At 47.7% G+C, this 14177-nt stretch overlaps 1 protein-coding gene across 5 annotated transcripts in view; it reads left to right on the top strand.

Moving 5' to 3' along the window:
* Positions 1 to 14177, top strand: part of THRB (thyroid hormone receptor beta) — a 437459-nt gene that overhangs the window by 349526 nt on the left and 73756 nt on the right. For all 5 annotated transcript variants that reach the window (XM_052661486.1, XM_052661489.1, XM_052661487.1 and 2 more), the window contains one exon: positions 2777 to 3031. In XM_052661486.1, coding sequence (XP_052517446.1) covers positions 2777 to 3031 — 255 coding nt within the window. The remainder of the gene's footprint in view (positions 1 to 2776; positions 3032 to 14177) is intronic.

Below are 14177 nucleotides of genomic sequence, written 5' to 3' on the forward strand. Positions count from 1 at the left end.
CCTGCCTGCCAGTGCAGGAGGCGTGAGAGACACAGATTAGATTCCTGGGTCAGGAAGATTTCCTGCAGGAAAGAGTGGCAACCCTCTCCAGTATCCTTGCCTGGAGAATCCCAAGGACAAAGGAGCCTGGCGGACTACAGTCCATGGGGTCGCAAAGAGTCGGACACGACTGAGTGGCTAACACTTTCTGTTCATCTTGGGAAGGTAACCGAGATCCCTCCTTAAATAAATCCTTCTTGAGCTTTTCTGAAGGACCTCTAGTCCCAGCAGTGCCCCAGCCAAAAAACCTGCCAACTGAGCAACGGAATATCACTATCATGAGTGTAACTGCAGACCGGAATTACGAGCTTGGACATGGCTCCAGTGAATGGAACACTTTTCCCAGACCACCTCGGCTTCTTTTCATAGGAAAATGGAAGGCAATCTTATTCCTTGTCTCAGCCTCCAAGTAACATCTCTTGCTTGTAAGAAATCCCCACTCTTGCTGGCCCAGGGGACGCGCTGAGCAAGCTTTAATGGGCCATGCTGTAAAGAAGAACGTCCCCTTGGTGAGATCTCTTCCAGAGTCTCTCATCCATGCGTGTTGACTAGCTCCCTTCACTGGGGAGCACTCTCTACCCATTAGGCTGTATTTCTTAATTTCTGTGTGGTCAAGGGAATTAATACCACATTTTAAGAATTTCTGCAGAAAAATCAAATGTTGGAGGCTCTATAAAAACACTGTGACAACTTTAACATTACTTACAAAGGAACATTGCACAATGTAATTTACTGAGGATTTAGAGTCCATGATGATTGAATAGACATCATAGAAACACACATGGGTGAGAACATGTCTCACATCAGTCAAAACAATGAAACTCCTTTTGCAGAGTTAATCCTCGCATTCAGTGACTTTATATTCAGCTCATGAAAATGTCACACCCTCATGGATACTAGGTCCTTGAAAGAATTCTGCAGAGCTATGTTTCATCTGAAATGCCATACAATCTCCCAAGATCCTAATCTTTTGTTTTCTTTTCGTGGGAAGTGAGAATAAGTGCCCATAACTGCACCAGTAGCTGGCAGGGTGGGGTCCTGACCTTTAGGATTCACCATGCATTGAATAATGCCACCTAAACTAAGGAGAAAGACCCCCGGGCTATTTCACACCCCTCACACAATGCCAAGCACAGATCTGAGCACAGAGTGAATTTTCAGGGCTCTTCTCTGAATAAGATCAAACGTTACATCCCAAGCATTGTATGATTTTTTTCTCAAGGGGATCATTTCTTACTGGCCAAGTGAGGGTATTTCAAGCTGCAGGATTTCCACTTACTGTGACAGAGAAATTGAGTGTTGGCTATTACTGCCTTGCTGTGATCTTGTTCGCAGTCTTCTCCTATACTAGAAATGAAGTGGACGGGAGTGAGGACTTCCACGAGGTAGTCCCAAGACCAGGAATGGTAAACGCAGCTTCCAAAGGGGGCTGGGAGCAGATGATGCCTTTAGACAAACCACCCTAACCAACGTCTCTGAAGACATCTAGCAGCTTGACAGAGGGGGCTGGTGAAAACCGAAAGCAGGTTTAACTCTTGCATTCGACAGTTTAAAATTTATCTTAAATGTCTGAAACGCAGCTTTCAATTCCCAGTACTGCGCATAGATCAGGGCGGGCCTTGTCCGATATGGTATCTACAGTCCTTGGGTCATTTCAGCATAAAAGAAAATTCACCTGTCAGTTAATCTTTCCATCACTGTCTCTAATCACTTAAAAGTAGAACTCTATTTGTGTTTTTTTCCTATTTTGACAGAATTTCTGGAAGTATGGGTGACCAGATGGATTATGCTTTTTAACGTGAATGCGTCTACAAATCATCTATATTAGCTTACTCTTTTCACCCTCTTCCTTGCATCCGTGTTCAGAAAAGATGTTCAAGGAGGTAAAATTTGCCCCCAGGGAAAGCTGGTGTGAGAACGTTTTCATTATCTTATCCAGTTGTTTCCCACTCTCTAGAGGGCAGACCTTCAAGCCCCTTGACATTGAGTAGAGGAAAGAGCTCACACACAGAAAGCGTTAACTGCCTGTATCTCAGCGCAAGAGAGTGGGGCTTTTCGTTCTGTCCTAAGAGCTCTTAATTTGCCCGGCAACTAAAGCACAGTCTGCTGACCTCCTCTCATCTCATCTCGCCTATTCGGGAGGACGTGGAAACCACTGACACAGTGTCCCTTGGAAGACCCAGCCCCTTATGGCAGCCTGTCGGGAGTGGAAGGTGCCAAGGAGCCCGAGTTGTCCCTGTCATGTAGCCACGTGGCACGGCCCTCTCAGGGAACAGGGTGCCCCTCAGGTCAGCCGGTGATGACACCCAAGTCAAACAAGGCCGCATCCCGGACGTTGTACGTCCCGAGGATCTGAAAAGTGTCCACGGCCAGCCCTGACCCTCGAGACCTCACATGGTCATCTAAGCAGTATCATAAATTGGTGCCCACTTGCTCCCGAGCCATTGCCATCGGGAGCGGGGCTGGCGAGAGGGTGGCGCTCCCGTGGAGGAGCCGATGTCTTCCTAGGCGCTAAAAATCGGGGAAACGCGCTGACTCCTCCGCAGGCAGCGCAGCGCCGGGGCTCCGAGCCCGAGGCCGCTCCCCGGGCGTCTTACCGCCGCCGTGGGGTGGAAGGGTCCGGGAGCGCGGCCAGCCCCCACGAGCCCGGGAAGCGCTCGCCTTCCGGACCGCTTCCTCTCGGCCCCGTCTTGACAGTGCCAACAGCCCCGTCATGTCGTGTTTTTCAACCCTCCAGAGAATGGCCTTCCAGCCTGGGACAAGCCGAAGCCTTGTCCAGACGGCGAGCCGGAGTGGAAGCTCGTGGGAATGTCTGAAGCCTGCCTGCATCGGAAGAGCCACCCGGAGCGGCGCGGGCCCCTGAAACATGAGCAGTCGCCCCTCATCCAGGCCTCCTGGACGAGCTCCTTATTCCATCTGGACCACGACGACGTGAGCGATCAGAGCGCGCCCAGCGCCCAGACCTTCCAGACGGAGGAGAAGAAGTGCAAAGGTAACCAGCTGTTTGTGAGAGCCGGGTTGCCGCAAGGAAAAGGACTCTCTGTGTGACTGTGTGCGGGGTCCCCCCTTGAGCCCAGGTATGCTGTCCGCGTGGCTGCCCAGCAGCTCTCTTCCAAGCGCCTTTGCCCCCAGACCTTGTGTGGAGCCTAAAAGCAGTGGGTTTCTGAGAGCAGTTGATTTCAGCTTCCTGTTGGGGCCACTTGGGGGAGAAGACATTTTTCTTTCTCTAATGAGCAGGAGGGTTGTTAGTTTTGGCTCCGGTTCTGTTTTTGAAGCTGAGTAGAAACAGACACTGCTAGCATTACATAACTACTTGCTTTGAAGTGTGTGTGCGTGTGTGTGTGCATGACTTTTCCCAGTTGTGCCAGTAGCTAATAGGATCTCCAAATCTACCTTTAACCTAAATAGACAATGCATGTTCGAAAGAGAGGTTTGAAGTTGTTTTCTTTGATTCATTAAGTCCTGTGTCATCAACCTGAAAGGCGAGATTATGGTGTTAGGGGGTTGTCACCTCATAAAAAATGTTAAACGGGCCTAAGTTTCTGATTGCATTAGATTTAACTGGTCTTGACCTCGGGTCGCCTCCGCCCTGACAGATGTCTTTTGTGTTGATCGCTTTATGGTCTTAGGGCTTCCCAAAATCTTTGCTTCTTAAATCAGTTAGTGTCTTTAAATGTCCAAGTTCATGTTGACCCTCCACCCTTTCTCAAGTTAACATTTTTTAAAAATAAAGTCCTTTTCCATTTTCTTTGAGGACTTTGATTCATGATCAAGTTTTTATGGGAATGTATGTTGATTTACAATATTGTGTTAGCGTGATAAACTTTCAAATGGTGTGTTTGAAAATCTGCCAACCACATATCAAAATATATTAATGAAAGTTTGTAAAGAGACCTATATATGAGCCATATAGGACCTTTGCAAACTGTTCTAAATTGAGCATAAGCACGTGATTCTGACATCCTTCTCAAAAAACTGCTGGTCCTTTAACTTTTTTGAAAACTTGAAAAGCTGCTTGGAAGCACCAGTTGACCTGGGAAGCTGGGTATGCAGATTGCCTCAGATGAAAATGGTATTATCTAAACAAATAATACAATAGTGGTATAAGCTCTCATTTGAATGCAGTCAAAACCATCCATGTTCTTTTGGGGAGGATCTGTGTTTGAACTGTCTAGGAGACTGAGAAATTGAAAGGGATATTTAGAAAAAGAGCAAAGTAAGTTTTTCCAAAGGAGTCGGGATATAGAACAGGTGTGTGTGTGTGTGTGTGTGTGTGTGTGTGTGCACATTTGTTTGAAATACAATTGAGAGTTAATCTTAAAATCCATAACCACATCATAGCTTCAAATTTTAGGAGCTGGCATCAGAAACACATCAGGCCTTGGTTTACAGGGCACTGCAGTGTCCTCATGACCTAAGGACCGACAAACTAAATTCGATTTATTCCTGATTGGTACCCGTATTCGTTCATTCATTCATGGATCCGTCTCTGTCATTTGTGAGAAAACTTGGCCTTGCATATCTAGAGTTTTTGACAACTGTACACTTTCCGGTTTATTGGTAAACCTTGAAAGCAAAAGGAAAGCGTTTCTATTTGGTTTCCAAGACCCTACTGCTTGTAAATACAGAGATTAAGGTCGCAGATTTTTGAGTCTACCGTATTTGGGCTAGAATCTCACCCTTTCCACTATCCATCCTTGAGCAAAGCTATGTGATTGCTGACAGAATTGAATTAGATAATGTATCGCTATTGAAGCTCTTAGCACAACACCCCTCATCGTGATCTCTGAACATCAGCGTCATCCTTGCTGTGATCACTCTTACTGGCTCAGCATCATTAAATCACACAGATCCCCTGGGCCGCGCTCTGGTGAGGGAAGGAGGAGACCAGGACATTTGGGTGTGGTGTGGGGTGGGAAGTTTCGGGGAGGTTAGACTTGGACTTGACTATCTGTTTTGGATTCATTCGGCTCTCTTTTGCTGCAAGGCAGAGAATTATTTCATAGGAAAATGTAATTAAACTCTTGAATGAAAGCCCTTCCTCCGGATTCTAGTTGTAAAAGGAACACAACAAAGGTAAATGCTCCTGCAGTTTCCAGAGCAACCGCCAGGATTCTCGTCGGCATGGACACGAGGCAGTGCCTTGGTTCAGCATGGAGAGTCTGGGGACGCCCACGCGGTCATGGCTGAAACCTTGTAACTTCACTCCTTCCCAGTGGACACCCGTGTTTGGTGAGGCGGCGGAGGGGCTGGGGAAACATCTGGATTAGATGCTTTTCTTTTCAGAGTTGGGTGCTCTTCGTGTACTCAGCTTGCCAGCTGCCTCTTCACAGGCACTGTGAGAGGAGCTCTCTTACCCAGCCTGGGCCCTGATCTCCTAGCTCTCTCTGTGTAGCCCGCAGGCGCGCTTGATGTCTCTTTCCTGGGCTGCCTTCCATGCATCCCATCTGTGTTTATTAAGTGGCTACTAAGTGCAGGACATTGTCCTTCATAGCCTTGAAAAAAAATAGCAGCAGACCCAAAAATCCATCCAAGTTCCCCCATTTCCAGGACCCCAAGTGGAATTGAGGAGAACCAAGTTAACCCTTTGGCCACCTGATGTGAAGAGCCGACCCATTGGAAGAGACCCTGATGCTGGGAAAGATTGAAGGAGGAAGAGAAGGGGATGACAGAGGATGAGATGGTTGGATGGCATCACGGACTCGATGGAGATGAGTTTGACCAAACTCTGGGAGATGGTGTAGAACAGGGAAGCCTGGTGTGCTGCAGTCCATGGGATTGCAAAGAGTCAGACATAACTGGACAACAATAACAACTAACCCTTAAAGGATACAAAACGTCAAGGGTCTGCAGCGGAGAAGCCAAAAGAACAAATAGACGGCTTCAAGTTGTACTAAAACTCATCTCCCAAATCAGTTATCTAGCCAGTCTAGACAAGGCGCCTCTGAGTGTGGTTCATGGTTCGATTGCTGTTTAGCTGCTAAATCGTGTCCAACTCTTTTTGACCCCAGGGACTGTAGCCCACAAGGCTCCTCTGTCCATGAGATTTCCCGCCAAAAATACTGGGCTGGGTTGCCATTTCTTTCTCCAGGGGATCTTTCAACCCAGGAACGGAACTCATGTTTCCTACAGGCTAATTCTTTACCTCTGAGCCACTGAGGGAGCCCTTGTGGTTGGGGGCCCTGCTGCAAACTCTTACTTCCTGCCTGTCTCTGCTGATGCAAGGACAGAAACTGAGAGGAAGCTTTACAAACTGTCACTGTCAAAAAGCACTGCCCCTGGCGTTCAAAGGCGTGCTCAGTGGATCGTCTCACTGGACAGTGTAGACTCTAGTTGGATGTTCTCAAACTCACCAGTCAATCACGCAGTCCAGAGCCCATGTATAAGTCTGCTGCAGCAAAACCAAGGATTGGGCTGTCCCGGACTGGCTGTTTTGTAAATTGTGTGAGATTTACTGATTTATGCTTTGTAGCGTTCTTAACGTTTTTCTTTAGGCTTATTTTTGGTAGGTACCAAATGTCTTCTTTGTCGGGTTGATCTCAATACTGTTTTTATTTCAGTCTAGGCGTATGTGTGCTCCTATGTGTTACAGTTATTCTAAGGAAACTAACTGGTAACATATTTCAATAGAAAGAGCGCCGTGGAGCCCGGACATTCTGCTACCGATCCCACAGTTGAAATCTGCTCTAGTGTCGGAGGCTCTTCCAACCCGAAGCAAGCGACCCCGTTCTCTCGCCCCAGCCACGCTCCACCTTCGCGGAGTTTTTTGCCACCTCCTCGTGCCCACCTACTCCCCTCCCAGAGTCTGAGATGGTGCAGCACCTGGACCTTCTTCGAAATGCATAATCTCAGGCCGCAGAGAACTGGACTGGAAGTTCTGGAAAGGGGCCCAGGAATCTGTATTTCAATCACTCGTAAGAGATCCTTCAGGCGTGAGCATCAGGAGGTGCCTGCGATTACGCACAAGCTCTTAGCACCAGTAAAGGAAAGGGTCTGCCACCTAGTGGACACCGGGGAATATGCATCCATAGTCATGTACGGATGTGAGAGCTGGACCGCTGGACTGATGCTGAAGCTGAAGCTCCAATACTTTGGCCGCCTGATGCGAAGAGCTGACTCGCTGGAAGAGACCCTGACGTTAGGAAACGAGGAGAGGGCAGCAGAGGATGAGGTGGTCAGATAGCACCACTGACTAACAGACATGACTCTGGGCAAGGTCTCGGAGACAGTGAAGGACAGGGGAGCCTGGTGTGCTGCAGTCCATGGGGCTGCAAAGAGTCGGACACGACTTAGCGACTGAACGACGATTCCCTTCCTTGAGTGCAGCGAGGGCGCCCCCGGGGTCTCCTTCTTGGTCTGTCCTTCCCTTAGGCGTGGCTTAATTGCCAGCTTACTCACTCTGGCCAGTGACATCCTTCTGGGACTTGAGCCCTTCTTGAGAATCCCACTCTGTCTGACTGGAGCCCAGCTCCTCTTTAAGCTCTTGCAAGGCCTCTCCTTTCAACCCTCTATGCCCCGCCAGGGCTTCTCTTTGGGGACCACATTCCCACTAGCCCCACGGGGATGGGTCCTGGACAGGTGCAGGCACCCGTGGAGCGGGGTCTTGCCAGCCCTGTGGAAGCCAGACAGCCAGCCCTCCATCCCTGGCTATCTGGCCTTGCTGTCCATCAGGCAGCTTCCTGAAACTCTTGAACCTGGGAAAAAGCAGGCAGAGAATGACCCATTTTTTCCCTGGAATTAGGGAAAAAGCAGCAATCTGGGGAACTCACTGCATTTTCTCTGTAGGTCTGTCTGCTCTGTGCTTGACAGTAAGAAAAGCAAATCTCAGAGACGCGGGAAGCCAAGAAGAGACAGTCCAAATAACCTTCCCGACAAGGTGCTTTCCAAAATCCTCCCATGTACAAGGAGTGAAGGTGTCCCGAAAGTTCCCCAGAAATGAGTTTGAAAAATCATTTGTAATTCCATCCTCAAAGGAGATGATGATCTTGATTATATTTCAGTCTTTCTCCTGTGTGTATCTATTTTTCTTACAAACTTGGAATCACTTTTAACCAACTGTTCAGGCTTAACTACCATCCACATGTTCCTTTGTCATTAAATATCCTTCTGAATCCTGACTGTTATTGGCTATAGATTATCCTTGCTCCTAGGTATCATTTGTTAAACCAGGTCCCAAGATTTAGACGAGTTAAAGTAATTTTCAAAACTATTTCTTATGTTCACAAAGGACAGACTATTAACTCATGCTCTTTAGAAGGAGGCGGGAGGGGGAAATGACTCAAACCAGTGACGACCATTTTAAATGATGTATAAGTCTCATCTACCAAAATAACAACGTGGCCTAAAACTAAGAGACGTGAAGTCAAGTGATTGCACTTGATAACCCTTCAAGTTAGACATTCGGCTTCTCAGCACATGACCGCTCTCTCTGTTCTTAAGTGAAATACAAGGACATCTTCAGGTTGGCGAGTGTTTGAGAAGGTGGGGGATTAAAAGGCTTGAGCCCTTCCACCAGGAGACCATCTGCTCACGCATCTCCACTCTCCTCTCTGCCCCGGCTCCCCATCCATCAGGAGGCGCGGTTCCACGAGAGCACCGGGACTCATCCGCCTCAAGGGCACCGGGGAGGCTCGGCCATCAGCAGCAGAGTAAGTGCTCTCCACCAGCTTCTGGCGCACGGAGAGCTCTGAGATCCGATACTTCAAAGGCAGGGAAGCACACCCATCAGTGGCCCAGGCAGGCAGAAATAGGAGGGCTAGTGAAGAAATAAAAGCCCTCAGCTCGAGTGGAGGGGAGGGAAATGGAGAAAAGCAGTGGCAATGTCGACCGCAAGCAGACCTCAGAAATTCAAAGCTCTGGTCCATCCGGCCGCAGTTTTCACTGAGATGCAGCCTCGGGCAGTGGGGGGACCGTGGGCTTTCTGAGGCCAGTGAAGCAGCATCTGCTGAGCTTCCCTGGTGGTTCAGACGGTAAAGAATCTGCCTGCAATGCAGATCGACCTGGGCTCAATCCCTGGGTCGGGGAGATCCTCTAAAGGAGGGCATGGCAACCCCCCGATCCAGTATTCTTGCCTGGAGAATCCCCATGAACAGAGGAGCCTGACAGGCTGCAGTCCATGGGGTTGCAAAGAGCTGGACACAGCTGAGTGACTAAGCACAGCACAGCAGCGTCTGTTACAATGTAAGATGCTGGTATGCTTCGACCCTGCTGTCCCTCTCAATATAGTCTGTCCCATGGAAATACAGTACCCAAGGGCACGAAGTTCTGCGTTCCAAAGTTTTCTTTGCACCTTTGTTTTTATAACTGAGAAATTGGAAACAATCCACATGTCGACCCAGAGGGGAATGATCCAGCAAATTATGGCATATGTAAAGCATCCTCTGGAAAACAGGTTTTTTTAAAATCACAGTATTAGGAAAACTTAGTGGAGAAGCAGCCATTCGTGATCATGTAATCCCAAGTCAAGTTTTAAAAGTCTGTAATCGTGTGAGCACAAATGCACAGAGAAAAATGTTCCCAGAGACACATCGCCCTGTGACAGCAGACAGCTGGAAAAGGAAAGCTCGGAATAGAGGGTATTATTAGCTCAGTATACAACAGCAGTTCACACTTCTTACAATTCCATTAATGGAGAACTGGTGTAGTTCTTTTTTTAATGTTAAGATCCCATGCTTCACAGTCAGACAGACTTAAGTTGACTGCTGATTCCTTCACTGAACCTCTCTGAGCTGAGTCCACTTAATTTTGAATGAGGTAATAATACCCAACGGCTCTCCCAGTGGCTTGGCAGTAAAGAACCGGCCTGCCAAGGCAAGAGACACGGGCAGGAAAAGCAAGTTTGACCCGTGGGTCAGGAAGATCCCCTGTAGAAACGAAATGGAAACCTAGTCCAGTGTTCTTGCCTGGAAAATTCCAACCCATGGGGTCACAAAAGAGTGTGCGCCTAGACAACAACAATAACAATAATACCAAGTTTTCAGATTTGTTGTAAAAATGAAAGCTAACGTGTGTAGAGCACTGTGCCTGCCACTTAAGAGAGATGCTACTGCTACTGCTAAGTCGCTTCAGTCATGTCCAACTCGGTGCGACCCCATAGACGGAAGCCCACCAGGCTCCCCCATCCCTGGGATCCTCCAGGCAAGAACACTGGAGTGGGGAGATGAGTGATGACTTATTCTGTTAACTGTTCTGAAAATATCAATAATTTCTTGGCTTGGCACCTCCCTCCTCCTGCGGTTTTTATTACCCTTTAGGACCTTGAAATATGTTGATGAGCTTGTTGTTCAGTCGCTCAGTTGTATCCAACTCTTTGTGACCCCATGGACTGCAGCACGCCAGGCCTCTCTGTCCTTCACCAACTCCCAGAGCTTACTCAAACTCATGTCCATTGAGTCGGTGATGCCATCCAACCATCTCATCCTCTGTCGTCCCCTTCTCCTCCCACCTTCAATCTTTCCCAGCATCAGGGTCTTTTCTAATGAGTCGGCTCTTCTCATCAAGTGGCCAAAGTATTGGAGTTTCGGCTTCAGCATCGATCCTTCCGATGAATATTCAGCATTGATTTCCTTTAGGATTGACTGGTCTGATCTCCTTGCAGTCCAGTTGATGAGGTAGATACACATAAATGAAGAGAAGCAGAACGAACCGTCACATATACAGCTGAAGACAGGCTTAAACGACCAAGAAAAGAATCCATAGCAACAACCAAGGTATTTTTTCAAACTCTTTAAATAGTTTTAAAAATTAAGTACAAAACCAAGAAAAGTATGAAAGAGCTGAAATGAAATTTGCACCAAGCAGTCTGCTTCAGCATCAAAGCTCTTTACCACTAAACTCTTGTAGCCGTTCATTCCCCTCTCCAGGGGATCTTCCTGACCCAGGGATCAAACCCACATCGTCCGCATTGCAGGCAGATTCTTTACCATCTGGGCCACTGGGAAAGCCCTAAAAGTTAGTTGCTCAGTCATGTCAGACTCTTTGCGACCCCATGGACTGTAGCCCACCAGGCTCCTCTGTCTGTGGAATTCTCCAGGCAAGAATACTGGAGCTGGGTACCCATTCCCTTCTTCAGGGGATCTTCCTGACCCAGGGATCAAACCCAGGTCACCTGTATTACAAGCGGATTCTTTACAAACGGGCGAGAGGATCCAGGCGCCCTGAGGAAGAATCTGAAACTGTGGAGAAGATGCCGGCCTACCCGGAGGAGAAGCTGCAGGGCAGTGAGGCCTGCCAGGAGGGAGACGGGGCTCAGCCTGCACCTAGCTTTACAGTCTGAGGTCACGTTCCGGCGCTGCCGCTTGTCAGCTGCTGAACCCTGAGCTAGTCGCTTAGCCTGCCTAAGCCTGTTTCCTCATCTATCAAATGGGGACCACCCCCCCGCCATCCAACTGTGGCAAGAAAGAAGCTCTTAGATGATTTCACAGGACTACTGTGAGTGCTCAATAAATAGAAGTTACTTTCTCATCATGGAGCTTGGAAACAATATGAGAAGCAGACAGGATCTTAGGGCTGTAGAATGCCCCTTTGAGAACAGCCGCTAAGTAGCCAGTATCAGGATTGAAAGCTCTAAAGCCAAGGGTGTAATGGAAGCAGGGGGAACAGACACAGCAGCCGAGACGCACGATGCTCCCCACAGGTGGTTTCAGACAGAACCGGGGACGACGTGGGTAATGAGCTTACTGACCTTGTATTGAAGCTGGAAAGGTATTGGGAGAGTCACTTGTACAAAGACACCACGGGTGACCACTGGAATTCAGAGCCCTTTACTTCCCCCAGGCGTTGCCCTGAATGCCTGTAATTCCATCCTGGCCCTTTCTCTGTCTTTCAAAATGCAGACCTCCTGGTTGGATATCTTATCAAGTCACTAGCATCTCCAAGTGGAGAACTGGATCAGATTTCTTTCCTCCTTGACAGGATCCAATAAAGACAGTGGAAGGAGGCCACACAAAATGTGAGGATCCTAGGGAAATGGATGCGAAAGAGGAGACAAGGAGCAGGCCCCCGGCAGCGCTGCACAGGGTTAGGGCTGTGCACTGCTCAATGGGAGTGCGTTCACCGCAGACCTGGCACCCTGAGCACAAACGCCACCTGTTGAGGTCCTTTAATGGACCGGAACCTGGTGGTCAGGAGTCGACCGATAAGGAAGTAAAGGAGAGAGAAAGAGGCTGATAGTCCTCTTTTTACACAGAAAGCCAATAAAGCCCCTGCATGGGGCTTGCTCCATTCACGAAGGCCTCAGGCACCCTCTCGATGGGGTGAAGGCGAAGAGCGCCTTCTCGAGAGGGTCTTAGAAGCCCAGGCAGGAAAGTGAACCCAGAGGACCTCTGCACTCCAAGAAAATAGCCTGAGAGAGAGAAAGAGAGAGAAAGAAAGCAAGACAAGGGGACCAGAGCTCTGATGGAGCAAAGGTGTGGGCATATATACTGTAGCTATTCTCAGCAAAGATAAAGATTAAAATTCCAGACTTACAAAGCACAGGCGATCCATATTAAAGAGAGAGAGTTGTAAACAGTCACTTTTACCATATGGTTCACAAGAAGGAAGAGCGTACTTATCACCATATTGAAAAACTAACAAAGGAAATGCCTGGATTCCACAGCCCCCAGGAGAGGCTTGCCTCTTCTCTTAATTCCTGAATATAGGAATTAATAAGGAACAGAGAGTTCCTGACAGATCCAAAACAGCACACAGGAAGCCTCCTGTTAAATGCTTCCTGACAGGCACCCCCTCACCGCTGGCCAGGAGCTGACCCTGACACAGGATGAAAATACAGATATTCCAGTCACATTTAGACAGACGTGTGAATGGCATGTTGACCATTGGCTATCAATGTATTCCGAGACTAATAACACTCTTTTGTATAATTTAAATTCACTAAGGGAATTTCCTGGTGGCCCAATGGTTAGGACTCTGTGCTTACACTGCTGAGGGCCCAGCTTCAATCCCTGGTAGGGGAACTAAGATCTTGCAAGCCTCACAGTGTGACCAAAATTTAAAAAAAAAAATTGCTAAGAGAATAAAACATAAATGTCCATGCACACACACATAATTAACTAAATGGGAGGAATCCTTTCACAATGTATTAATATATCAAATGATCACATATGTTTTAAATATCTTGCAACTTTATTTGTCAATTATACCTAAATAAAGTTGGAAAAAAGACAGTCTGAGAACCCTCACGTTACACAGCAGGCCTGCAGTATCAAGTTTGGGGGTGTTGCCCAGCCTGTAGTAGGCACGTAGGGAATGTTTAGACAGAAGACCAGGATTTGGTTCTTGGCTCTGACACTTTCCAGCTATTTAACCTTGGACAAATCACTAATTCTCTCCAACAAACACCATCATCAGCGACCCCATGGACAGTAGCCTGCACCAAGCTCCTCCGTCCATGGGATTTTCAAGGCAAGAGTACTGGAGTGGGTTGCCATTTCCTTCTCCAGGGAATCTTCCCAACCCAGGGATCAAACCCAGGTCTCCCACATTGTAGACAGACGCTTTACCATCTGAGCCACCAGGGAGGTCCAGTCAAAGATTAGTCAACCACAAAGAAGCAAGGACATCAACCTACCCTCCAACCTAGATGTCCATTGACCGAGGAGTAGATAGAGCTGTGGTACATATAAACAATGGCGTCCAACTCAGCCACAACAGGGAATGAAATGGTGCCATTTGCAGCAACGTGGATGGACCTAGAGATGATCTCACCAAGTGAAGTCAGACAGAGAAAGACACATATCATATGATGACAGTTACTTGTGGAATCTAATTTTTGAAAAAATAAATGAACTTATTTACAAAGCAGAAGCAGACTCATAGATTTTGATAACAGACTTACTGTTACCAAAGGGGAAAGATGAGGGGAGGGCGGGATGAATTAGGAGTTTGAGATTAATATACATGCACTATTATATATAAAACAGATAACCCACAGGACCTACTGTAGAGCGCGGGGAGCTCTACTCAGTATTCCCTATATGGGAAAGGAATCTGAAAGAGAATGAATATATGGGTGTGTATAACTGATTCACTTTGTGGTACTCCTGAAACTAGCATGACACTGCAAATCAACTACACGCCAATAAAATTTTTTGAATTAAAAATAAATTAAAATTTTAGAGAGTTCCCAGTGGCCTAGT

Source organism: Budorcas taxicolor, chromosome 24 (assembly GCF_023091745.1).
Source record: "Budorcas taxicolor isolate Tak-1 chromosome 24, Takin1.1, whole genome shotgun sequence".
Taxonomy (NCBI): domain Eukaryota; kingdom Metazoa; phylum Chordata; class Mammalia; order Artiodactyla; family Bovidae; genus Budorcas; species Budorcas taxicolor.